General features: G+C 39.9%; 3 protein-coding genes across 3 annotated transcripts; 1 reads left to right on the top strand and 2 right to left on the bottom strand.

Moving 5' to 3' along the window:
- Nucleotides 1–4799: 4799 nt before the first annotated feature.
- LOC140942348 (uncharacterized) lies at nucleotides 4800–9825 on the bottom strand. The gene is made up of 2 exons (XM_073391302.1): nucleotides 9639–9825; nucleotides 4800–5572 (listed from the first exon to the last, which is right to left on the bottom strand). The coding sequence occupies exons 1-2, from the start codon at nucleotides 9800–9802 to the stop codon at nucleotides 4927–4929; spliced, it is 810 nt and encodes a 269-aa protein (XP_073247403.1). The 5' UTR covers nucleotides 9803–9825; the 3' UTR covers nucleotides 4800–4926.
- A 3191-nt stretch (nucleotides 9826–13016) lies between these two features.
- LOC140941908 (uncharacterized) lies at nucleotides 13017–20072 on the top strand. Its single transcript, XM_073390913.1, has 9 exons — nucleotides 13017–13055; nucleotides 13877–13978; nucleotides 15163–15252; nucleotides 16153–16336; nucleotides 17008–17084; nucleotides 18093–18211; nucleotides 18377–18486; nucleotides 19232–19389; nucleotides 19873–20072. The coding sequence occupies exons 1-9, from the start codon at nucleotides 13017–13019 to the stop codon at nucleotides 20044–20046; spliced, it is 1053 nt and encodes a 350-aa protein (XP_073247014.1). The 3' UTR covers nucleotides 20047–20072.
- A 1354-nt stretch (nucleotides 20073–21426) lies between these two features.
- On the bottom strand, nucleotides 21427–26773 carry LOC140941907 (uncharacterized). Its single transcript, XM_073390912.1, has 4 exons — nucleotides 26234–26773; nucleotides 23458–23858; nucleotides 23275–23312; nucleotides 21427–22216 (listed from the first exon to the last, which is right to left on the bottom strand). Exons 1-4 carry the CDS (start codon nucleotides 26590–26592, stop codon nucleotides 21596–21598), a joined length of 1419 nt encoding a protein of 472 aa, XP_073247013.1. The 5' UTR covers nucleotides 26593–26773; the 3' UTR covers nucleotides 21427–21595.
- Between the last annotated feature and the right edge of the window lie 1109 nt (nucleotides 26774–27882).

The following is a 27882-nucleotide window of genomic DNA, read 5'->3' as shown; positions in this document are numbered from 1 at the left end:
TTGTACATTACCTGTATTTTCGGCGGAGTGTGAAAGGTCATTTAGCACGATGAACCGCCTGAACACGTGCTTAAGAAGCACCATGACCACGGAAAGACAGTCGGGTCTGGCAATGATGAACATCCACTATGGTTGAGCGATCGACATTGATGAGATCGTTACTCATCTTTGCTACTTAGCATCCACGCTGCCTCTTACTAAAAGACATTTTGACTGATGAGCAGTGAGACTAAAAGAGAATAATTTATGTTACATGGAAATTAATTCATATATGAAGTTATTTTGTGGGCTTGTCCCTCATGTTCACCGCTCATCTGACATACCAATCTTGTAAGTACCCTGGGTGTAACAAAGTATGACACCTTCCCCCCTCCCCCTTTGAAAAATCCCCTTTTTTCTCTAGTTATTGGCCCCCTTTTTGCCTTTCGGCTTGGCTTACGACAGTCCCCCTCTTATCTTTGACTTTTAATTTGGTTTCACAGAATCCGCCTCCGTACTCAGTGTTGACACATTTGCACATCAACTGTTTACACTAAAATGGTTCGCCGAGAGTATACATGCAGATCACATCCTTTCATTGGTACATTCTTAGACTAAATTGATACAACGGCGGTATCTTTTTAAATTATTTTTTATTTATTAGAATTCTTCCAAGACCAGAAACGAGAGAAACTCCACACGTTATATAGAGAAGCAATCGCATGGAACAGTTTAACGAACAAGGAAACAGCGGCTAAAACCTTGAAAAATTTAAACGCGGTCTTGCAAAATTTGCACGGATAAAATGAATTTCGAACGTATTTTAGCTGCAACTAAAATCAGAGATATCGCGGTTACAAGTGTTTGTAATAGTTTTCAATTTTTAATTGTACATTTGTTTTCAGTGATTCAATTGTTTCTCGTAACTGTTGTATGCACGACCCCACCAGCAATGCTGATCTTCTTATCGTGTTAAAATCTGAGTACTTTTGAAGCACACTATTAGTTTATATCAGCACCTCAAGCGATTACGTTGACACCTGGTGGTGTCTCAGAAGGTTTATCCCCCGGGGGGGGGGGGGGGGTACTGCCATAGATGGGCTATATAGGTATGTGCCGCTGTGAAGGGTATTGTTTTCAAGCAGTTTACTCAGGGATGGGGAATATAAGTCAGAGCGTTTGGGTGAAGAAGAGGGTATCATTTTCCATTTAAACTGATCAATTGGCTGAAGATTTTAGTCTAGACCAGGGAAACCGGGAACTGCCACTCAAGAATATAAAAAAAATCAAATCGATTTTGTTTTGGCTGGACTGTGCCAGTGACCTCAGTTGTTTCTGGAAAACAGCCTCTATAGGGTGGGGGGGGGGGGGGATTTGGGAAGTTTAGTCTAGTATAGAGTAGCAAAATTCACTTGAACTAGCTCTGGTATGAGCTAAGGTTTCCATGGTCCCAGCGGTACATGTCCACCCAAAAGGCCTAAAGTCCCCCCCCCCGGATCTATCCTGCCCACCTTCTTCTCCTTCTTCATTGTGAGATTCACCACCTTTCTCTTATCCTTGAAATTTACCATCTTTTTCCTGCGCCCTTTCTAGCTTCCCCTTTACCATCAACTGTTTTATCTGAGCCGACTTCAATGAACATTAGCTGTGCGCCAGGGACGGTGTACAAGATTTTCGACGGCTCCTCGCCTTCCACGGGGTAATTGGCCTTTTTAGTTTGACAGTACTTATGAGTAGTGCAGGTTTGGCATGTTGGGGGAAGGATCATGTACCTGATGTCATGTCGGGCGACTGAAACGTACCGTAGACATGAGCTGTGGCCCCTGCTTTTTGAGCACGAGAAGGACCACGATGCCGATTACATTTTGGGTTGGTACAGTTGAAGACACAGCACAGCATTGTGAAGATAACACTCTCTGTACATTTCCTCCATAATTCTCCAGCTCTTAATTCGCTCGCTCACTGTTTTTAAGTCTGCTTAGGTAAGGCAATAGTTTTTGAAAGAGAAAGGATATTTCTGTTTGAGTGGAAACTCAGAGTTAAAGGAAATCGCTTATTAAATTCGCAATGCATGGGGAAAATAACCACACAGCTTGCAAAAACAAGTAAAAGTAATAAGGTGAGATGTATTTTATTGAAAATTCTAGCGAGTATTTATCTTCTTGAAACGTTTACTTGAATTCCCTTACAAATCCTTTATGTCTTATGTTCACGGCTATTTTAAGTATTACGCACTAGGAAACCACATGTATTAATGATGGAACTCTCATACTAAAATTGGGCGGCATGTGGTATACATGTATTTGGTACTTGATTAGCCAAATACCGTAAAATTCCAAAATAAGCCCCTCCATGTATAGGCCCCTCCAAATAGAAGCCCCCCAAAATCGTACCGCAAAAAACCCTCCGTTAAATCGCCCCTCCGATATAAGCCACCCGGGGGGCTTGTACTTGGAATTTGCACTTGAATACAAAGTAAAACAAAGTAAAAATGGTAAATTTTCTTTCCACTACAAGCTAGCCCAATCGATTTTGAAACGCAAATTTCCCTCCGTACATAAGCCCCTCCGAATATAGGCCCCTCCAAAAATAAGCCCCTCAAAAAGGGCCTTTGAAAAGTATAAGCCCGGGGCTTATTTTCGGAATTTTACGGTATCATCCTGGTGCCTTTGGTAAGCCATCTATCTTAATTATAGACGACAGACAGACAGACAGACAGACAGACAGACAGACAGACAGACAGACAGATAGATAGATAGATAGATAGATAGATAGATAGATTTATAAAACATTATAAACTATCTACAAAATAAAAATATTAAATGAAAAGCTGCTTAATGCCGTGTCCTAGAGTACTTGTTTACCTAGACGTTTGAATTTGTTAAGGGACTCTGCTTGCCTCACATTACATGGGAGCTTATTCCATAGAATGGCGCCACTATAGCTAAAGCTATTTTTGTAATAATTTGTCTGTGTGGTAATGGGTGCAAAGCTTATTCTCAGAGTCCCTGAGGTTATATGCCGTTTCTCGTATTGCAAATCGCGGCTTTTTCAATTTCATGCTGGCGCGATAGATTTTTCTACCCTGGGAGTTCAAGTAACCAGCGTCTTCATCATAGTCTGAAAACTCAAAACACGGACTGCTCTATTTTGTAGTGTTTGAAATTTGTTTCTTAGGGTTATCCCACAGTTTCTCCAAACTGTATTGCAATAATTGAAGAGAGGTTGTATAAGAGCTTGGTATATTAGATGTAAGGTCACTTGGGAGACAAGGTGCCTTACTCGCTCATGGCCCCGACGCCAGAACTGAAGACTTCCTTTATTATCTCTGTCTATTATTTCTATCACCAGCGTTCCGTATTTCTTATAAACTCAACCAGTAGACCTGTCATACTGAATCTCCAACTGGTTGATATGTACAAGAACCTTGAAAAGGGACAAGAATGGTCTTCCCACTGTCTTGGTAAGTCAAAACACATGTACCCGGTTATGAGTCACTGAGTAGTTTCAACTCTGGGCTACCGATGGCTATAAATATATATGATTCTCCCAAAATTTAGGATTATCCTAGATTTAATTATCTATTTCGGAGTTTCCTTTCTATTTCGATTTAACTAATTTCTTCCTTTTTTACCATTTGATTTAAGGTGTTTTCGATACAGGTTTTGGGACATACCGATCTTAGTTTTTCAATCGCCTTAAAAATGATTTTATCCTCGTCCGATTCCTAAAAGATTTTCACCAGTGATTAACTATGAATTGAAGTTTGTCAAAATGCAGTTCTCAGTAAAATTGGTATCACTATGACAACAATACGCAAAAAATTTGAAATCAATAAATCCGAATTTTGTGCGATCTAGACCTAGCCCGTATGCACCATTGTTAAGATATAATTGACCTATTGTGACTCATACTTTCATGTCATGAAACTCGACCTCCTTAAATGATGTAAAGACTCGCGGGAAGTTTATTTAATTTAAGGAATCCAAGAGGGGGCGTTTAATGAATAGGAGGCGTTTATCCTCAGCTGAAACAAGCTCAACAAAACCAATATGCTTACGACACGAATATGAATAGAGCATATTACATGATAACAGAATGTCCCCGGAAAAAAGCCTCATTCAAACTCCACTCACATATGACGTCGACACCATGATTTGAACCTGGGCCATATTGGTGGGAGGCGAGTGCTCTTATCACTGCGCATGCACCACCTTTGCTCTCCCGCCCCTCGCCCTTACTAAGTGGTTTCAACTTATTTTCTGTTTTAACTTTGCACTTTATTTGAGTTTCAATGTATTTAGCACGAAAGTACCAATTGGAGACACTATTTTTACATCTCCTGATAGAGACGGGACCGCCATTTGAAGTGGTCATTCGAGCGACGCGAAGAGGGCAAAGGCAGTACCTTCATTTCTCAGTCATTTTAAGAACTCGAGTGTTGGTCCAGTCCCGGGAATTGAACCCGCGAGCTTAAACGCTCTGCAGTCAAGCGATCTACGTACCGAGTGAGCTAATACTGCTGTGATATAGCTAATTTCCTGTTGGAAAAGATGGTACCGCTTTCTCGACTGGTGAGCATAAATGATCAAAACCGATAATGATTTGCTCTCTCAACTTTATCGTGGTTTGCTTTGAAGCGGAACTAGTTCTTTTATTGTCTTCTTTTCTAGTTTTTGGTCCCCTTTCTTCCTTTCCGTTTGACTTACGACAGTCCCCCTTTTATCTTTGAATTTCAATTAGATTTCACAGAATTCCGCTTCTGTACTCTGTTAACACACCATTTGCCCATCAACTGTTTAATACACTAGAATGGTTCGTTGAGAGTAGTAATACCACTTCATTTTATTGGCACATTTCTAGACTACATTGATCTAGCATTGGTACATCATTGGTACAGTGGATTGGTAGTTGATGCGAATACATTGCATGGCCGACACTATTAACTCATTTCGGCGCTCCGATTACCTGAGCACCTTCCGGCGGTCCTACGTCCGCACCTTCTTCTCCTTCTTCATCATCCTCTATTTCAGATCCTTCTTCTTCATCTGGTTCACCGACGACTACAAAATCACCACCATCTCCTGCACCCTTTCCAGCTGCCCCTTTACCAGAAGCTGTTGCAGGTGAGATTTCAATGAACATCAGTTGTGCGCCAAGCACTGTGTACAAGGTTTTCGCCGGCTCCTCGCCTTTCAGGGGGTGATTGGTGAGGGTTTTTGCACATTGCTTCCAATTATTGCATTTACTGCAAGTAGGCAGGAGGATCATGTACTCGATATTTTCGGACTGAAACCTGCCGTACACATGGGCTGTGGCGCCTGCTTTTTGAACTTTACCATCATTCGGATTACATTTTGGGTTAGTGCAGTTGTAAACGCAGCATTCCTCCTTCCTGATACTTTTTCCCGTGCATGCTTTCCATAGACCCCCAGCACTGTTCCCGAGCACACGTTTTCCCTTGTGTTGTCCAGCCTTAAGTACGGCAATGGTTTTTGGGCGGTCACCGGTTGTCTTCCTTGCATGAGTAAAGGCCAATGAATAGCCTTTTTTCAGTTTAACTGTTCCGTCACGCTCGACATCATCAAAGGCTCTGTGGATAAAACAATTGTTCATTGTCTTGTTTACAACCGATTTAAAAGCAAATGGATCAACGTACATGTGTCTACACTGTTTTCACTAAACTGTCAGACGATCACTCGGCGTTTCACAAATCAGTTTTCCTCAGCCGCACGAACTGATGTTGATAAAGCTTAGGATCTGAGGAGCTGACGACTAGTTCAGTAGAACCCTGATGGCGATATGCCAAGGGAGCAGTAAACTTATATCGTTGTATCGAGGAATTCGGTTGTATCCGCGACATTCCCGATATAGCGATATGGCCGTAAAATAACCGAAAATATCGTTTTTCTTATACCGAGGTAAACCTAACGTGTATTCTTTTACTGTATATTATTTATTCAAATTTGTAATGCCGAGTATATCAAATGACTCATAAATGTAACATTTAAAGCACTAAGCAATGTTCTAGACTGCAAAACAGTCGGGTTTTTTTTTCTTAAAATCGTCGGTTCGTGCCTCCTTGAATACGCAAAAATACGGACTGTTTTACAGTCTAGCAATGTCCTTATGCAAGACACTAGAAGCTTTCACTGTCAGTGATCGTCTTTACCTCTGGAGTTTCCGTGTTTATTGTTTAAAAAAAAAAACAGTCCAAAATCAGGCCTTGAAATCCTTCAGCAAACGTGTACGTTTTATCACAAGGAGTCAAAGATACTGAAACTAAAACAACTACTGAATGACAAGGAGGGTAAAGAGGATTAAAAGAGTAGGCAGTGCTCGTGACAGAGTCTAAAGAGGTTTAGAGCACAGTGTCACACAAGGCTGTTCACAACGAAAGAGATTACTCGATTACTGTAATGTTATTGAATTTCGCCCAAAAATCATGTGAAAACGTCATAAACGCCCAGCCTCGAATAAGCGCCCACTCGCACAGTTCAAAAATTAAAAAGTGCCCCAGTGCTCAGGGCGCTTAATCGAATGATCGTTCAAATGATCGTTTTTGAAGCTCAAGAACGATCTCGTAAACTCTGAAAAACAAGGCAAACTGATTTATGCTGACGACACGCAGATATTATTCGTTGGAGCCTTTATCGGAGACAATATAAACCTTTAGTTTTTCTCTCCTTTGTCGAGACCAGTACGTAGAACAGCAATCAGGCTATTTTCAAGAGGCTGAATATTTGGCAGTTTTGACAATTAATTATAGCCAGATAATACAAACGTCCGTATGTGCAAGTGGTGTGTGTGCACGTGTGCGTGAGTATGCAAGTACTATGTCATTTTACTAAGCTACTTTGGAAATAGTTTTTGTTCTAGTTTTGTAGCTTTGAACGTGAAGACATATATATAGTAGGTGATTTTAAAAAAAGCATTGTGAGCAACTACATCATGGAAATGTAGGTTATATGCATGCTGGATCTGTATTATGTAAGTTATGTGTTATAAATGTAAGTAATGTAAGCAAAGCTAGGTAAATAAACAAAGTATTAGTAATACTGTAACAATAATAATAATAATAATAATAATAATAATTAAAATTATGTTAAGGAAAAATTGGCCACGTCTTCGAAGTACAGTGTCATGAAAGTTAAGATTTTACTACTAATTGGGTTATTGAACTAAGTTCAGCTGAAGCTGCCACTCTCGAAGTCTAGAAAACTAGATTCACTTCATACTTTAGCACTGGTCATCGGAAACATTCATTCAGTTCTCTAGTTAAGTTCTATTTATAAAGAAGCTGTTTCACGAAATTTATCAAAACTCAATCAGTGGAAACCGCCACGAAATCGAGTGAAACATGGCATGACTGCTCAAGGCAAAACGTGAAAATAAGGCGGTATAAATAACACGGCCGAGCGAGGCAAACACAATGATAGACACGGATGGATAAAATTTAAGAAGATTGAAATGGATTGCAATTGTGGTGTTTGAAAACTTGGTTAACACCCTAACAGTTTTTCAAAGTTTGTTGTTTACAGCACTTTATGTAATGCTTAGTAAACATATTTGTTTGGCACGAAGCTGTGACGATTTTGTCATTAAAAAGTACAGTAAAACTTGGATTAATTCAATTCAGTTCAATTCAATTTTATTCACACTTTCATAAAATATTTACAATATATATAGCAAGTTAGGAATACACTAATGGAGAAGAAGAAGAAGAAGGAAAAAAGAAAATTAATGGTTTGGATAGAAGTGTACGGTGGTCAGAGGAGCTTAGCTTTCGAGCCAACCCCCGTTAAGCTTGCTAGCAGAGCGCGGCCTCTTTTCCAAAATATTGAGGTCCCGCCTGCCAAATACCGGGGAAACGAGGCTTCCGCTAGCAGGGTATATAGCCAGTCCACTTAATACTGGGTGTTAGCGTAATACAGCAGATACAGGTTACAATAGAGAATGTCATACGAGGAGCCAAATACCATCCAAATAAAGACAATGAACGGCGGAAATGTTTGGAATTATACTCCAAGATTGTACCTCAAATGTGTAGTTCATGAGAAAACAGTACCGTAACTGACTGAACACGTTGATAAAGGCTAAGTTTTCAGGGAGTACGTATTGCAAGGTGATTGACTTTTTTGTAACTGGTTAAAAGATAACTGACCAACGTAGGATTTAATTAGAAATATCAGGACCATTTCATCCACTGTTGAGGTGTCCGCGCGTCCGAGTCTAGTAAAGACAAGAGTCTAGCAAATCCTTCATCAAAGATTTTATTCACAAATTTAAGATAAAAATGCCCAAGTTAGCCTTCCGTACCACCTTTTATAAGGTTTTCAATGACAAAATCAAATGGACAGCCGACACACCCATCTGAATAGACAAGAACAGTACTTTATAGTTCAAAATGTTTTGCAGCAAAGTGATCTTACGAACTAAACTTCCGAATAATCCGCAGGTCGACTTTCAACCACATATAACAGTTATAAGATGTTCGTGAAAACATTGATCTAGGTATAAAACAACGGAAATCCAACATTTTACGCCACCTGAATGACTAAGCATTTTGCAGCATTTTGTTTCTCCTCTTAGGGGTGCTGCTCCCTTCTCACCGCGCTAGCAAGAAAGCCAACGCAGATCGGCCGGGTTCCGGATGCTGTGTGGGTGAGGAGCCTTGTTTACAACTTGACAAAGCTATTTATTATTTATACTGCAAACATCTTTGAAAGTTTGATGTTCAACCTTTCGCAATAAATGTCCGAAATTACCAAAACTTTGTTCGAAGTGATTGGTTTGATTTCAGCCAGTTGATCGTCCGAAAATCTTTAAACTTACACCAAATGGCTTCCGAGAGTTTGCTAAGACTGTCACAAACATTCTGACTTATGTGATAATATTTTTCGTTCCAATTCTGACAAATGTTCTGAGGAGGTATGAATTAAAGCATTTTATTTAAAATAAATGTAAAATAATTGGTTACTCTCTCAGTGAAGGTCAGTTTTTCACCAAGGAGGTCGGTACACACTATAGGCGACAAGTTCCATCAACACGTCGGGGCTAACCTGAGATTCGGCGTTTTTTTTTTTTGCGTCTTTGTTTCTTTGAGAGACTAAAAGGGATAATTCTCTATTTTCCAATTGCCCATAATACACTCTGTTTGCCCCCCAAATTCTGCATAAACCATTGTTTTTAAATGCTCCTGGGAGTATTGCATTTTCCCAAGAGCATTTTAAGACAATAAGTTATGCAAAATTTGGGGGGCAAACAGAGTGTATTATGGGCAATTGGAAAATAGTCAATAGGAAGAAGGCATGATCTCAGGCTACGTCGGGGCGACAGATTACTCCATGTGTAAAGGTCAGGCGACTAGTTGCAGCAGCAAGGTGAGGCGACACGTTGCAGCGACAAATCGCTTCGTGTGAAAATCTTTGTCTCCGAAACAGAATTTTGTCGCTGCAACAAGTCGCAAAAAATCATGTCAGACTGAATTTGTGCGACTTGTTGCGGCAACAAAATTCTGTTGCAGCTACAAAGATTTTCACAAAAGTTCTCCAGTACACACGGAGCGATTTGTCGCTGCAACTTGTCGCTGCGACATGTTGCTGCAACTTGTCGCCTAGTGTGTACCGACCTTAAAATTAAAAGAAACGATTCCTTACTTTTCAAAGTCTTTCCATTCGAGCTCAAAGCCTTTGAGAGATTCAGCGTTGATGGGATCAAATTGGCCTTTCAGTCCTGCCATGGATTCAGGTTGTGTCGTATACTGCCCGGTTAAAACTTCCTGTTTATGTGTTCTTGTGTTTTCGTGCTGATGGCCTATCATTTGCAGTGATTAGCTTCCAGATTTTCCGCATTGACTTTATTCGAATATTTGACACTTGGCCTATGCATGTGCGTAACCGCTTTCGTTAATTGTGAGTTACCGGTAATATGGTTAGTTATCACACGTCCTCATTCAAAATGGAAATAAATTACTAGCAAGTGACAGAATCAAATAAAGATGTCTCCCAAGCATTATATCAAACATTACAGACGACAAAAACGAACTTTGAACAACTGTTGAGCTAACAGGTCCTAACAAGTTTTCAAAATCAGTCAGGCACGGATCCACACCGGTTTCCACCGTTTTACGAAAATCGGTCAGATTTTTATTAACAGGCTCCTGTCATATATAAATATATTTTGAATGAAAAAAAAAACCTGTCTGAAAGACTTAGAAAACTATAGCAAAGGTGACTTTACGGATTTAAAATCCAAATCATTTCACGGGTTTGCATGACCCGGACCCCCGGGGGGTTACTCCCATACATTACCTATACGGGTATGTGCCGCCCAACGGGGTCGTGATTTTGAAGCTCCTGATTTAGAACGGGGTATCCATTTCGGAGGCATTTTCTAGAACGGGGTATAATATTTCGAACGCACGAAAGCTACAGTTTTGTTAGCAGCCATTTGAAATTATTCAAGGACAGATTGCTTTTAAAAATACGGTTCAATGCGTTAACAAGCAAATTGTTGTATTCTTCGCACCCTAGAACAGAGTATAAAAAATTGGCCCATTTCTAGAAGGAGGCATGAGTTTTAGGGCGAATTCTAGAACGGGGTATCAATTTTAGGGGAAATTATTTTTAGAACGGGGTGCCAATTTGGAGTCCCGGGCGGCACATACCCACCCAAAAAATACCCAAGTACCCCCCCGGGCCCGGACCCCAAGAACTGCAAGAAGCTAGTCTGTTATGCATGACGACACTAAAAAACGGCTGTGTCAGTGTAGCAGACTATATTTATCCTAGATCGGCGCATTCGTTTTAATCTTCTTCAAATCTGTCAATATTTTGAGCAGTTAGTTTTATATTTCATTCAATTTGTTGACATTTCCCACCGTTTGAATTTCGATGTATTTCGTGACACAGCTCCTTAGAAGTCTGAAATCCAAAATACTGCGTAGCTGCTAGAGCTGGAGGGATTGGAATGGGTCGACTGAGAGAGGCGCACGCGCGCCACTTAAAAAAAAACAAAATGTTCTGTTCTTAAAATCTGGGAACTTAGAGTTAAAATATCGGTTTTTAGTGATATTCAAAATTCGTTCTGCCCTAGTAGTGCCGAATATGTTCTGACTCGTCTCCACCGTCTCTCGATCTCCCTAGTCGCGCGTGGTGTGTACGTGCGAAGACGACTGGGAACGATTCACAATACGGGCGAACAGTTTCAACAGAACTAAATCTCGCTGGAATCGCGCTGAAACGGCCAAATATGTGAAGAACATACCATGAATATAATAAGTAGACAAGGTAGGATGTTACAATACAGCAACAGTTTCAACAGAACTAAGGCCTCGCTGGAATCGCGCTGAAACGGCCAAATATGTGAAGAACATACCATGAATATAATAAGTAGACAAGGTAGGATGTTAATAGGTATTTTTGTTGCTATTTTTGTGGCCTAAAAAACATCCCTTAAATCCCCTAACAACCCTTTTTAATATTTCTGTTATGCAACGATTTTCACTCGTGCGCTTGGGGTACCTGTGGTTTAAGTCTGGAAACGAAAGCGGTTGGCGGTCTAGCAAAAAACTGACAACGTAAGACGGTTTGCGGAATGTTCGACTCCCTATAATAGACCTTCTCATTATGCATAAGTGTGATAATGTATTGTTTTATTCTTGCCCAGCTGTGAAATGTTATTTTTCATGACTTTACTGGCTCCAGCACGATGTACCAGGGGCACCTAACGAGAATATAGTTCAAAACCACTTAAACATAGTATTGTTAAACGTGTTTTAGTATTTAAACGGTCGATATGGACATATTTTTATCCCCTATAAATTTTTCATCTGTTCGAATTTCCTAGCTGAAAGTCTAGTGATCCGAAAATTATAGGGATCAAAACTTACCCGTTCAAAAATTTCAGCCAGAAAAAAGGCTCCCGAAAATTCTAGGTGACCTTTTTAGCGTAAAAATCCGTTGAAAATGGGCAATTTTACCATTTTTTGGATGTTCGAAAATCCTAGGAGAGGCAGGCAAGCAAGAAATTTTACAACAAATGTTCCGAAAATTCTAGATCTCAAATCGTCTTCCGAACAGATATTTTCCCGAAAATTGTCCTTGGGTGCCCCTGATGTACGTTAGTTGGACTGATCCACGGCTTTCGAGTCAAAGTCAAGCTCAAATTCCACTGAGTTCCAAGCGTCAAAAGCACAACGTCTACCGATAAACTACGCCATACAGAGATGTCGAAAGGGAATATCCGTACGTTTCCACTGACCTCTCAGAACCCCTAACACATTACAGTCACATTATAGTCAATTCTGTGGCCAATTATTAGGCTCGAACGTAGCCAGTTCAGTATAGACACCATCTTTTGATCTCTTAGTCACTTAGTCACCCCACAGGCAGACCACCCTCTGTTAGTGGGGGCCGTTGTTGATTGAAATCTGAGCAACGATCTTTTGTTATTTATAGAAGAAATACATATGAACAATACGGTGGCTATAATTTGTTCCAAAATGCAGAATTCAAAGCAAATTTTTCAACAAACGTTTGAGGAAAATGCTAACTGAGCCATGTGTCATGTTTTTTTCGCCGTCCTGTGCTTTTTTAAGCGCTATTTTGCGAGATGAATATTTGACCTCGGCGGTTCGTCTCGGAAAATAGCGCTTAAAACAGCACGGGACGGCGAAAAAAACATGACACATGACTCAGTTAGCATTTTCCTCAAACGTTCATTGAAAAATTTGCTTTGAATTCTGCATTTTGGAACAAATTATAGCCACCGTATTGTTCATATGTATTTCTTCTATAAATAACAAAAGATCGTTGCTCAGATCTCAATCAACAACGGCCCCCACTAACAGAGGGTGGTCTGCCTGTGGTCACCCAATCTTGGTCACATTTTTCTTATCCCCAAAATTCAGAAAATGTGCGACCCCATTTTGTCAATCCAGTTGTGAAAATGCGACCCCATCCAGCGGCACCTATTACTTAGAAGAACCCTAGATGATCAGACTTAATAAATCTTCCCGGGAGACACGCATAAAAATGCCCTATAAATACTTGATTAAACATATTCGGCGCGCGGTATGTAGTATTACGGGGCGAGGGGGTGGGGGGGGGGGGGGGCATATTACGCAAACCCATGTTCTGCATAAAAGCCCTCATCGCTTACTTCACCTTGTTCAGTCTTTTCGAAAGCGACGACCACCTCGTTACTTCACCCCACCTTCCTCCTGGTAGCAATGAACTACTCCTCTCGCTCTTCGGGAGCTACCCGCTCTCAATCGCCTCAGGCTGATTCTCCCATATCTTGTTTTAACCTTAGCATTGTTATCTAGGACCCCAGTGAAAATATATCACTGTAACCCACTTTTAGTTAAGTTTTAAGTTTTGTGTTTGTGTCCAAATGTTTCCCATCCTAGACACGCGTTGTTTGAAAGATGATTAGCCCAAATCAAGGCTTAATTACTAGGACAACTTATACACTCCATTTTTGGTTTACCCAGCAGGATAACTAACGGGCTTCGAGCCGTGACCCATTCTCATCCACACAGCCGTCGACGTGGCTTTTAAATTAAGCCGAGTGGCTCTGGGGACGAGAATGTGAACAACCGGACGCAAAACTTCGGTTTTCTATGTGCGCGCGCTTGTCTTAACGTCTGTTAATTGTGATTATGACGTCAATCTACCTGCTATAAACCGGAGAAGATGAACCTCTGGAGAACAGGAATTATCGTAGTTATCCTAATAGGTACTGTTTGCTCCTCGCATGTCGCATCATCTTCGGACTTAAGCCTCAAACAAAAAATACGATCGGTTGGTGCACAACTAAGGAATATTTTCTCATATAAGCCGTTCTTTTTTGTTTACCTGCGTAGATTTTTAACATATTGTTTTGTTAACAGCGTCGCATGATTTCTGAGGACATAAAAACCTGCAAACATTGGAATTATGAGACTACAGATGACCCACACTTTGCAGATGTTCACGTAAACCTGCATAATGCGGTGAGTATAAGATTCTTCTGGTGCAGAATTCGGTGATAAAGGCGCTTGAAAAATCCAGACTTGGGAGGTTTTATTAATATGAACTTCCAATTGCATATTTCCTGTGACGTTTCCTCGCTCAAATTTACTTTAACAAATCAGCATTTAAGCGACCGATTCTGTTTTAGAGTTTCGAATTGTTGTTGTTGTTGTCAGTGTTGTTAACAGTTAATCTCGTACCCAGATCTCCCACGGCCAAGGGAAAGAACATTTTGATCACTCATCTGCCGGTTACCGAAAGGTAGACGTTTTTGTGTTGAAGTCACCATTGAGTACGGTGTTTTTCGTCCCTTTTCGGTGCTTTGGGGAGTATTTACAGTCCGAGACCGTTTCTTGACGTTTCCTTGTCTACTTGTTTTCAGTTTGCGTTCAAGTTTCTTCTGTGTACTCTGGCGAGTAGAGGCAAATATTTTTAAGTTCTTGTTTAGACTTAGAACTTTATCATGACAACTTCTGCAACAAAACTTGGAAGTTCGTCCCTCTCTGAGACTTCAACTTCACATAATCTAACAATAATCCTTTTTAACTGTAAGGCCTTTCCACTAACACTGAAAAAGTAATTTTTTCTCTTGGTGCTCTCCCCACAAAACCGGCATTGACTTTTTAAAATGTCGTCTGTCAACTTTTTATTTGGGATACTTCCATGTTTCACGACGGCATGGCCCGAGCGGCCACCCAAAGAACCGCGAAAATTGGAACCGTTAAAAGAGCCAATCATAGCTTATGTTTTATCACGGCACGACTTTAAGCAGGAGCCAAAGAAAAATGGCCTTGTATCCACCTTTACCAGATCTCACTTTTCAGCGTAAGACTGAGTGAGATCTGGGTACGAGATTAGTTAACAGTATACTGAAACATTGGGAATTAGTTTTGTTCTGTGGACGAACCGTATAGAATCGCGGTTTCTCTGCGATAAAAGACTGATTTAGCTCCCCCGATCAAATGCTCTAATTTATTTTACCCCCGTTTATTAGAGATTCATATTATAAAAACCTTGTAATTTCCTTCTCTTTTCAAAATATGGCATTTCATTGCTTAAATTTTTTGAGTGGTTTGCCGCGCGCATGCCGCTTGCTGAGTGAGGCCGGCAATGTGTACTAACAAAATTGTCAAAAACGCTGATCTTTTTTCCACGCACACTTCAGGCAAGTACAACAAAGAAAATGTCGGTGGCTTTACAATGTACAACGATGAATAAAATACTCGAGCCGAAATCAGCTTTCAGCATTCCATCGGTAAGTAGAACTCGAATAAGAACTGTAATAAGCAAAAAAAAGAAACAAAACATTAGATTTGATTAGACCTTTGAGTACTGATTTGATACCGTCAAGTTATTTCATTTCATATCTGTTAATCAAAGAACACGAAGCCTGTGCCCTGGCATTATTCCTGCGCGCCCGATTGTCCCCTAAGATTGAGGAGCGCTATTAAGCCATATTTGGGACACTACTGCAGTAAAAAGCAACCACTACAGCGACGGCAAAAGGAACGTGAAAATGCAATGGCTCCTGAATATTAGCAAAAAAAAAAAAACAATTCTGCACGTGCTTACCTTCTTATAATTACGGCCTCGTCACACATCACGGTGCGTAGGAGACTACTGGCTGCATTGAAGACATTACTTTTACGTCTCATAGTGAAGACCGGACCGCCATTTTACTTAGTCATCCGAACCAGCCGAAGGTCTAACCGTTTGCAGGGTATGCAATAAGACTACCTTCATTTTGAAGTTATTTTAAGCCCCTAAGTATTGGCCCGGCCCTTGGTATCGAACCCGCGACTTCGCGCTCAGCAGTCAAACGCCCTACAAACAGAGCTACTCATGCCGCGGTAAACGTGTAAGGATGAATTTTAACAAAGTGTGGGGCGCGTAGCCTGTTCTATGCGTTCTGCAGACATTGGAGGGTGGCGTGAATTTTGAGATCAGAGAAAAAAGTAGAACAAACGGAACAGGAAGAGAGGAGTGAAAGCTTTCCTTCGCCCTCTCTCTACCCCCACCCATTCGCTGTTTTCTTACTCACTTTTCCTTTGCACTGTACCCACTACCTAAAGGCCTGGAACACTATGAGATGCATTGAAAAAAGATCAAATTCTTGAAATGGTCAAACTAGCCCAACGTTTAATTTCTTTCTTAGGGCAAGAAACGTGACTTTGCATTCAGAATCGCCGTTGCATCAAAGTTCCACCACCGAGACTCTAGTGTGCGTCAACACAAATGTCAGTTGTCCACATGGAATGAAGATGAATTCAGCCTTGTAACCTGCAAGTTTAACATCAGCGTTTGGCCCAATGGCATGTTCTACTATAAGTGTTCTCAATGTACGTATATATCCCGACTTTTCTTTAAAGAGAACTGTGTGGCGAAATTTATCAAAATTCAAACAGTAGAATCTAACACCAAGTTAAATTGAGTGAAACATAAAAAATAACTGGGTGATTTCTCAAAACATTAAAAGAAGGTATAAATAAAAGCGAATACAAAAGAAGGTAGGAATGGATAAAGTTAAAAACCTGAAAAATGGTTCGCAATACTGGCTTCTTAGCCTAACAGCTTTTCAAAGTCCATTTAACTAATATAATAGTTGTTTGTCTAGAGGGCATATTTGTTAGACAAGAAGCTGTAAGCTGCTTTCGTTAAGTTCCATAGCGCAGAATTCAATTCAATTTTTATTCACACTCTTATAAAATATTTACATTATATAAAGTAAGGTAGGAATACACTAGTAAAGGAGAAGAAGAAGGAAGAAAGAAAATTAATGGCTTGGATAGAAGTGCACAGTGGTCAGAGGAGCTTAGCTTTCGAGCTAACCACCGCATAAGGACACGTACTGACAAAATGAACTAGACATACATGACACAGCCCCTCCAGCTTCTGACATATGTGCAATCGGACTAAAACCAGTTTTATGATTCTGTTTTTAGACTTTGTGGATTTTTCTTCTCGACATTAGTTTAAGAATGAACTCTCGCATATTTTATTTGTGTTTTAGATCAGAAAGATCAACTTTCAGTGTCACAGTCTATCACCACAAGTGCCAAGCAGATTAAGCTGTATAATAAGGAAGAAGTATATTACTCCTCCTTTTTAAATAGCATTAAAAGGCTTCAGCCCAACTCAGTACGAGAAAGTAGGCGGCATATTACAGAACTTTACAGGGCCGCCAAAATCTCGGCTTAGTTATATCCTTTGTAATTAACAGAGTAAATCGCAATAATTATTATTATTACCGAGGTAGTAGGCGGCATATATTTGAACTCTACAGGGCCCCCAAAACCTCGTGTCCCTCGATGTTATTTCTCACCCCTTTAATTCTATTGTAACTCCGGGGCCTGGGTCCTAGTGACCGCGTGCCACTACCCAGCCCCACCCTACCTTCGTATCCTCTTAATTTTTTGAACTACAACTTCTAGCGATCTGTAAATAAATTATTTAAGAAAAAAAAAAGTACGAGCATGGGTGTATAGATACATCAAACTCGTTCCCAGGCTACTTGTTATGTTATGTTCATTTGTTATTGGATCGTACAACAACTCCTTATGAGTTTCCGATAAAAATCAAATTTTGCTATACTTCTAAACATGTGTATGTTGGAAACGTCGTGGGAAAACAGCCTGGAGAGATTCTTGAAAAGTTCTCAAAATATTTATTGAAGTGTTGTTCTGTATACATCCACTGGAAATTTGCTTTAATCCGCGATACGGAAAAAGATGGCGCCACGCAAGGAACTCTGGGTAGGTCGACATGTCGGCCATGAAAAAATGTAAATAATAAAACAATTACCCTGATAGGTCTAACAGTCAATATTTATAATGGAAAATTATACATTGAGAAAATTTCCCTTGTTATGGGAGTCAAGTAAAAAGTCCAATGCCTCATTTGAGGGATATTTTCTAAAACTGCCCTTTGTGCTTATTTAATGGTCCATCACAAATTCTTGGATCTGCCCAATTCGTCTAATAACTTACTACTTTTGTCAGGCTGAGTTGGTTCGTAAATTTTTGGTACTTGATTGCCCAAATATCATCCTGATGTCTTAAATAAACCATCTATGATATCTATCATTTCTATCATCAGCGTTCCGTATTTCTCATAAACTCAACTTGTAAACCTGTCATACTGAGCCTCCAACTGGTTGATATGTACAAGAACCTAGAGAAGGGACAAGAATGGTCCCTGGAATTCCCGCTGTCCTGGTAAGTCAGAACACATGTACTTGATGTGAGAAAAGTGGGTTTAACTCTTGACTATCCAAGGTTATAAATATATATGGTTTTCCCGAGATTTAATTCTCTATTATGGAGTTTCCTTTCTATGAGGATTTAATTAATTTCTGCTTTTTTATAATTGATTCATAACAGTTCTGGAGCTACAAGTCTCAATTACTATGGAAAATGCTCTGTCAAAATATATCACACGTGTCGCGAAGTCACAACTCATGTGAAAACCGTGATGTTCGAGTTTATGGACGGTAAGATGTTAAGCTCTTTTTACGAATTCGATACGAATAAATTGAGGTAAGGAGATTGTAATATGCTTGAGATATGCGAAATTGAAGAAATGAAAACAGATTCAGTTTTTTTTTTTATTTGATAGTTGATTGGACACTTTTAATCCTCATTTTGAATTGGTGGATTGGGTAACAACCGGCCAGGTAGAGGCTAATAAACAGTATCGTAAATCATAAAAGGACATTAGGCTGCATTGTCTCTCTTCGCTGTGCATGGTCTCATGTGTTATCGATACAAAAGTAATTGATACTGCGGAGACTTTCTGGGAGGAGGGTGTGGCTGTACCCAGGCTGCGAAAACTGAGTTAATTCAGCCTCTGTTGCGTGGGTACCCTGTACTCACCATTTTTTTTAAACAAAGGAGCCCTGGTTTATTTGTTTCATAACCGTATTTTTTATTAGTGCAATGCTCCATACAAACGTCCCTTTTGTTTCTGTTGTAACTACTCCTGCATAACAGGCAAACAAAAGTAGCACCTTTCCTTTGATGAATGGACACATGATCCAATCCAAATTTACCCTTGTGACACCCTTTAGAAGAACAAGAAATGCTTCATTGGTAGAGACCTTACAGACAGTAGAGTGCGGGATATACTTTGCAGGAGAGAATAATTCTCTCTGGACTTTTGCCATTTATAGTAAGATAAATCACAGAAGAGAAAATGACCCTTCTTAGCGTGTATTATGTATTATATTATTTTTACAGGCGAAATTCCGGAATGTGAATATGTGAAGAGTCTTTTGGGCAAAATAGCCCGGAATAGTTTTGCCGCCTCTTTGGGAGTCAACGATGACTGGTCAGCAGCATTGTCCCTAGCTGCAATGGTAGAAGTACTTTTGATCATAGGGACGCTTTTTGTAAAGGTAGTCTCTAATTTCGAAAAAGATTATTCCTATTATTCCTAAGATTTTCTTAATAATCGCACGGGACCAAACACAAATAAAATATTTTGACCAATCAGCAACGACCGTGACCGACCCGATACTAGAAGTGGATACTGGCTTACTACAAGATATATATTTATTTATTCATTCATTCGTTCATTTATTTTCTGACTTTCTTGACCGAGAGAAAGGCGCAAGAAGCCTTACTCAATACTTCGAGTACCTGAAGGCTAGACCAGGCAATCTCCAAACTCACTTTCCAGCTCACAAGTTTAGGATCTGGAAAATCAAATTCACTGAACACACCCTGTTTGCTTGTTTGTTGATAAAGTTGTTTGTTGCTGTTTTTTTATTGCGCATCTTGTACCTTACCGACCGCAACATTGGTTCACTATGCTTGAGTGTGTCAATCGCCATTTCTTACTTATAACATAAAACATAATTTTTTACACTTTTTTTCAGTTTGTTTACGTCGGGCTTACCAAAGGTTGGAATTCTTCCAAGAAAGAATTTAGTGATCGAGTGTTTAACGCCTTGAGTTTGAAACGTACCTCATCACAAGCCAAAGATAAATCAGAGAAAGATGTGACCGAAGCTAACGATGGCGCTTATCTGTTGGAAGAGAATCGTAATTAATGATAATTAGGGTCAGTGAAGATAATTTCACTTTGCGCTAATTTCCGAATAACCACTGCAGTCACTGTAGAATTAAACTCAAGAAAAAAGTGTACCCTTAATAGTACTTTTAGCAATTTACTTTCGTGCTAACTACATTTACACTCAAGTAAAGTGGTTTTTTCCGACGAACTTGGAAAGCCATTGATTTGATCCGGCGTTACGTTTATTGGTTGCACTTCTTTTCTGGAATTTTTTTGTTCACCCGTAAAGATAGAAGAAATGGGATGAAATGAAACAGAAGAAATGGAAGAAATGGGATGAAATGAAACAGGAGTTCAGTAATAAAAGCGTCCTTCCTTAAACCGTTACAGCGTTTTGTCGTAATGATTTCATAAAAAGATTTCATCACTACCCTTTTTTTTGTCTCATTCAGATTGATGAACATTTCCTCCTGTGTGAAGTACCATGGACATTGGTTTGGAATGGTAATCAAACAGTCTGTAAATTAACAATGGCAAATAAAGTCACTGTGTTCAAAGTCTTTATTGAGGCCGTTTTTTTTAACTATGGGCTAAAGGCTTTTGCCATCAGAGTCGCGATCGCTGTGGATATCGCTGATAATAAAAAGAAACTGGAACCCATCAAATGATCTGCCTGTTCGCGGCCCTCGCGACACAGAGCACTTAACTTATCTTTACTAACATTTTCTGAATGATGGACGGTTAGCCTGCGCCACAGATAAACTACACTTCAGGGCCCAGTTTTTCCGAAAGGTGGATAACGCTATCCACTGGAAAAATCTCTATCCAGTGGATAGCGGACAAGTGGTTTCCCTAATACTTATCCGCTAGGTAGTGATTAAGCTGTTGGATAGCGCTATCCTACCGGGGACTGTCAAGTCCGTCTGCGAGCTAGCGCCGAAATCCTTGTTCTGGGTCCCCACCTGTGTACCAGGACGTGAGTACGTGCGATGATTGAGCTGTTAAAAGAGGCATTATTCATTTGCCAATCAGGTTAAAGGGAATTTCGACACGCACTACTGGTGGTCTCGGCGCTACTTGGAAGACCAGCTAGATAGATTACGTCTGCGGGGTAGCCGGGGCGGGGGGGGGGGAGGGGGGACTCGACCAATATTTGGGTAAAGTTGAGCCGCTGAGGGTTTGAAACCCCGACTCTGTTTAGGACAAAAAATTCCTAAAATACATACCCTGTTTAGGACAACTCGGAATAGACTCGCACAAATCATGCACACTGTTTAGGACAGACATGCGCGAAATGGTTTAGGACAGACTCGTGCGAAATTATATACCCTGTTTAGGACAGCAAAGACAAAAACCATACCCTGTCCAGCGGCACATCCCCGTATAGGCCATATAAGAGAGGACCCTCTCCCCCCCCCCCCCCCCCGCGCGGGGCGGGGTAGGCTATGTACGGCAGCATTGTTCACGTAATCCACAAAAGATATACCACACCCAAACAATGCCCCCTTTTAAGTAGTGTAAGACGAACACTGACACTGAGTTACAAAGTGACGCGATCATTTGAGGCAAGACAATGGAGTTCAGCTTTAACTTCGTAACCTGAGATATTCAAGCCGGCTGCCATTATCAGGTCGATTCCACAAGTTCTTCATCATCTCCAATACATCTCTCACTTTTCCTTTACTGCAGTCGTTCACGTAATCAATTGATTCAATGCTAGAAGCCTGTGGCGTGTTCACTCTAACATAATATATAAACGTCTGCAATGACCAATCAGGATTCACGTCAATCACTTGAGCCTTAGTTACTGCGCCAGAATACATGACCGGAATACTCGGTCCTGTGATTTCGAAAACTTCGACGAGGGTTCCCGGGTAAAAGCCTAAACAACGAAGAGATTTCTTGAAAACAGAACACTCTTTGTACATCCCATTTATTGACAAAGTTTCAATGCCTTTGTCTGGTTTGGGAAAATTCCTCTTCCCGTTTGATATGAGAAATTTGGCATATTCTTCCTCAAATGAAGTGTGAATTACTCTCCCAGCATAAAATATCCTCTGGTTGTCGCGTGGAAGGAACATCACCAAAAAGCTCCACGGTTTAAGTCGAAATGTTTGGCGAAGCTGTTTGTCCAAGAATTTGAGGGGAAGAGACAAGTTAATGCAGACTTCCTTAATTTGATTTCCAACTAATGATGCAACGATAATCTGGAAAAAGAAATCGTGTGAAATTTTCATTAACCCTATTCAGACTGGGGGGAGGCTTTTCGAGCCCCCCCTCCGGCAAAATCGTGATAACTCCTACACCGAAAGAACTATGACGTTCAAATTTTCTGACTTTTCCTAAAATTTATCTAGGAACATTTTAGTATAATTACCATGTCCATGTGATTAATCATGTTGCCATGGCAACCAGTTTCTGACACATAGGTTTTGTAAAATTTAAAAAATGGTGATTTTTTTTGTTTTAAGATCGCGTTTTTACTCTTATAGTGCTTTTTGTTGTTAAAATGGTCTTTGCTTGGGACTAGTTTTTGAATTACATCAAAATGTTTCAACATCGAATATTTGGGGGGGGAGGGGTGGGGTAAAATTTGTCACTTTTTTGCTTTGACAAATATGCTGCTCTATTTTCCAAATAACACTTCCAAAGTCATTTGTTTGGGTAATAAACATTAGTTTGATACTTCTTTTATACATTCTGAGCTTTTTCCCCTTTGAAAGTTGCTTTAAATTATAGTTTTAACAAAAAAACTGAAATCCAAGATGGCGGACAACCATTTCAAATTTTAAATTTTATTGCTTCCTATTGCTTTTTCTCGCTGTACAAGTGTTTCCTTGTTACTAGTTCATAAGAAAGGATAACAAAGAGATGACTTTACCAATATTATTGATAGTTTACGTATCTAAGTGGAAAAATAATAAGAAACATTGAAAAATCGGAATATGACGTCACTGTGACGTCATCATTGGGCGTGGCAAGTCAAAAGTGGGTGTGGGGCTTCTTTGTACGGAGATGATCATTGTGTGTAAATTTCATGACCCTAGCATTATTGGTTCCAGAGATACAGAGGGGGGGTCCGAGGAGCCCCCCCCCCAGTCACAGATTGACCAAAAAAGCCCAGTCTGAATAGGGTTAATGAAAGACATGAAAAGGAAAATCTCTCAGCCCTGCGTCGTAGATTTTTAACAAAGCCCACCTTTCGTCCTTTCTCTTGGTCTTGTATTTGATTTCATTCCATTTAATTTCACCGTATTTTACTTACTTTATGATCATTATTATTTTTTGCCTGAGGAAGTAACCCTGCCCGGGCGCAAGTCACCGGTCAGTCAGGGCCTCTAAAGAAATCTAATCAAAAAACCCAAGATACTTACATCTTTATGGGACGCCGTAGGGAAGACTTGCTTAGACTCTACTGTTTCACTGGTTGGCACCCGGCGCTATGTACTGAATACACAATCATAGACAATGTCTTTGGTTTCAAGAATGTCATCATCTTCCGCTGGGAGACAGTTTCTAAACAAGCAAACTCTTAGATGACTTGCAAGCTTCAGTTTCTGTCTCAGTAGCAGTAAGACCTCGCTGATTACCATGTCGCTTTTCACAGCAAGAATGATGCGTTCCCCTCGTACGTATCTTGGCCACAGGTTGAATGTCACTTCAATGAACGATGCTGGCGCCAATTGTTCCTGAAACTGTATTGGTAGAGACTGGATTTGATTCCCAGGAATGCTTGCTATGTTGAGAACCGCTGATCTTAGGCACTGCACGACCAAGGAGGCAGGGGTATCGTGAGTGGTTTCCTCAATTGTCTTAACCTGAACCTCATCGCTGTTTATTTGATGCTCACTGCTCAAAAAGAAAAAAAAACACTTGCAATGATGAGGCTTTTTAGAACACCAACATGTAAAACATATTGAGATTTGAAAAATGTCAAGAAGTTGGATACATGCATGCGAGACAGAAATCACTCTATGGCCCATATAAGTCTGTTACAAACAGTAATCTTTTGTGATTTTTTTTGCAGATCACGGGTTGAGTGTTGCTACAGTCAGCAAGGTGGTAAAGATCTTAATCTTAAAATTGCAATTTTCCCACGAAATATATTTATATCCATTATCTATTTACGCGCGGGAAATAATTGGTGACAATGCGTAAAACCATTATAAAGTATACTAAATACAGTCGAATCTCCACGAACGGCCACCTCGATCTCCACAACGGCCATTTTTTTTGACGGACAGTCCGTTTCATTCTTTCTTGTTTCAACCTCTCTACAATGGCCACTTACTTCTGTCCCCAAGATGGCCGTTGTAGAGAGGTTCAACTGTAAATATCAACTACAAAAATCAAACTGTGCGGGGACCTGAAAGAAAAAAGAGGGGCGGGGTAGGAAGGAAATACCCTTCAGAGGCTATTGACTACAGATAGCTAATCATGACCAGCCAAATATATTGTCTGAATGAAGCAGATATAATTTAAACAATGATTAATTATATGACAAGCCAAAAAAAAGACGTTTACGTTTTAAAAAACGTTTAATTCCGGGGACCATATTGACCAAATTGGCTGATTATCGTTAACAATGTTGCGGGTACCCGATGATCTATTTAACAGGCGTGACTATATACACTCCCAGTTGGCAACGCGCGACGCGTGACACTTGAAATACTGTGGCCGGGCGAGAACGATCATCGAATCGAGATCTAGGTGTCTCCTCTTTTTATTTTTACTGCACAATATTCTTCCTCTCTTTAACCTCTTGGCTACGGATCTGGTCATTATATATATGGAACGATGCAGATTATGAGTGATTAAGTGATTAAGTTTTCAGGTAATGAATTCAGGAAGGATAAATATTTGCAAACTGATACCACATTTTGGAAATTCTGACCAATCCTCATAGTTACACACAAAGAACCTGCTAACATTTTCGAGAAAAATCCACTTCGTTTTTCACTACTTTTCACGTACTTTTCTTTTCTCATAAAAATTCCTTCTTTCCTATCCCCAGTTGATGAAAACATGGATAACACTTTCCATCGGATAAATCACTATCCAGTAGATAAGTATCAGGGAAACCAATTGTATTATTCATAGCCTGCGTAGCATGGCGGTTTTGGTTGGGCGCGCTAAGTAATAAATGGATAGAGATTTATCCAGTGTATAGCATGGGGCCTGGAGAGTAAGCCAGCCAAAATTCCATGAGTAAGAAAAACGATAAAGTGGGAAAAATACTAGATGTAGAAAAAAGGAAAAGGATGGAAAAGATTCACCAAAAATAGACGTCCAATTTTTGATTATGCGCACGCGCAAAAACAAAAATGAAGTTCAATTACAGTGTACATCCAATTAACAGGGAAATTCGCAAAAATATTTAAAGCATCTGTTTTCCCCGTTTCTAAGCTAATTGGTGCAAAATAGGTACAAAAAGGAAAACTCGGTTAAAAAATGCGGTTTTTTCTCTCTAAAAATTTTGTATTCCAGGGGTTAAGACCAACAAAACAGGATATACGTCAGTCTGTCTGTCTCATCAGCACGTGTATACTGACCTTTAGGAAGACATTCTCTCTTGCATTTAGTAAAATCCAAGTAGTGGAAAATTATCAATGTTGCGTTCTGAATGGTTGAGCTAGGCTATATTTTATATGTTATAGCCCACTAGTAGCGAAAAGTTCCGGCTTTTTGGCGGCAAAAAAAGGATTGAAGTCGAGCTTTAACCGTCTAAAGTTGTTTAGTCTCCGTATTTTTGACCAACTAGTTGGATTTTACTATAAAAACAGTTATTCCTTTCTCTCTCATGGCCCCTGAATCAATAGCCCATTCGGCCCATTCGGGCTCGAGGAATAATTGTTAAATGTTTAACCTATATTGTAAAAAAAATATCTCACCATTTTAATTTCTTTAAAGAGGAAAATATTGTTACAGTTATAACATAAATATCGACATATCATGTTCGCTGAAACGATATGATATTTGCTTTAGAAATGAACTTCGAACCCTCAAAATTAAAAACAGTCTGATATTTTGATTTTAGACGGGTGCTAAGTCGAAACGCTGTTACCGATAAATGTGGATAGCATTTCCTTAAAATCTGTCCGGCCTCAACATTAAACTAAACCGCTACTCAAACGTAAATATTGCATTTTAATAATCACCAAAGTAGAGTGTCGGACAAAAATTATGCAAAGAGCACGAGCCAAAAGCATTAATTATCACCTTACCTCAAAATATTCTCCGCATCGCTTGAATAGAGAAAATTAAGGCAAAATCTGATGAATTTTTCCGGGGAAGTCCCTATACGCAAAACCATGACGTAAGCCAAGTTATTATCGACGGTAACTTTCAGTGTGTCCCAGTCGAAATGGAAAGACACTCTTTGATCTCTGAAACAACCGAAGATCGGCGAAACCGTGAGATTATATTCATGATATTTCATGTTGTATTGACTAAATTGATTCCTGTACGTCAAAGAAACAACTTCTGCAGGATCTTCAATGTACTTGAATTTAGGTTCGGGGTTTCTTGACAGAAATCCTCTCGCTGTAGTTCTTGTTAATCTACTTATTTCGCTCACAGGCATTATGTGGACTGATTTCTCGTCGCCGCCACGAGACAGATGTTAAGTTGCCGGTCGCTCTGATCTGATCGCTCGGACCTCGTTCTATTAATTATTCATTTCTCCATGGAAATCAAAATGTCTCCTAATAATTTGCCCTCTTTTAAAGGTAGTAGTACTATCAGTACTATGTTTCCTAGAAAACCTTCTTCAGCTATTGTACTTCAAATACATACCTAATTTTAAAAGCCATATCGAACAGATCTATTCCCGTGTCCTGATTGGTTCTTTGTCTTTAATAAAGACTTTTTATCAATTGAAGAACAAACCCCCTCGATGAACCTGCCAGGGCAGCGTTTCATAGATCGGGTCACCCCTCGGGAAAGGTACTTGGAAGAGGCTTTTTAAGGCTACCTTAGGTAGGATGCTGCTGTAGAGGCCCTTCATATGCTGACCCTATTTAAGACAAAATCTGTTCGTTTTACTTTCCTGTTTAACATTAGACAAGAAACTTTGTGGTATGACATTCTATCTTAATAAATAGCATCTTGGGAAAAGAAATAACACGACACTAATTCGTTAACAAACCCAAGGCAGACCGGTTGAAGTGCGCGAATAACTGACATAACAAAACAGAATATTCATACTAATTAAGTGAATAAGTCATTTCACAAAGGATCTACATCGAGATTTGTCAATCAAAAAAAGGGACAGTAAACGGTAATCTCGGCAAACAACAGTACTTGGCACATCCTCGGAGACCCAGGGGCAGTCAGTCGGCGAGTCGGGAGAAAGGCGCGAAGAAAGTTTTCAAGAATGCCCTGCTTAAAAAAACGCAAGACACAATCTCTAGAAAGATTTTATAGACTTCTTGGTAAGTCTATAAATTTCTCAGTCTTCAATTCCGCAGGTAAAATTTACAGACTTTTCATAACCATTCTCGGTATAAGTTTAAAAAAAAAAAAAACTCCATGAACTGTCTGCAAAACTGAATGATTTTACAGACATGTGTTTTCCCTGTAAGAAGTAGAGAAAGATTTGGACCTTTATAAAAAGTCCATAAAATTACGAATTATAGACATTTTATTATCTCTGTAAAGGTCCAGTTTCCATTGACAGGCGGAAGAGCTGAAAATGCTTAAATCGCGAATTTAAAGCCTTTTTTTCATATTGGCCTGTTGAAATCGCAAAAATAAAACCCCACGAAATAAAGTACCAATAGCAGAACAAAGCAGCACAAAGCGGCACTGCACTGACAGGGGCGTTCCTATGCATTTCTTGTTTGTAAGTCTTGGCGGAGCATATTGAGGGGGG

This window comes from Porites lutea, chromosome 6 (genome assembly GCF_958299795.1).
Source record: "Porites lutea chromosome 6, jaPorLute2.1, whole genome shotgun sequence".
NCBI classification, from domain to species: domain Eukaryota; kingdom Metazoa; phylum Cnidaria; class Anthozoa; order Scleractinia; family Poritidae; genus Porites; species Porites lutea.
The sequence above is the reverse complement of the archived record's forward strand: the minus strand, read 5'-3'. Positions and strand labels throughout refer to the sequence as shown.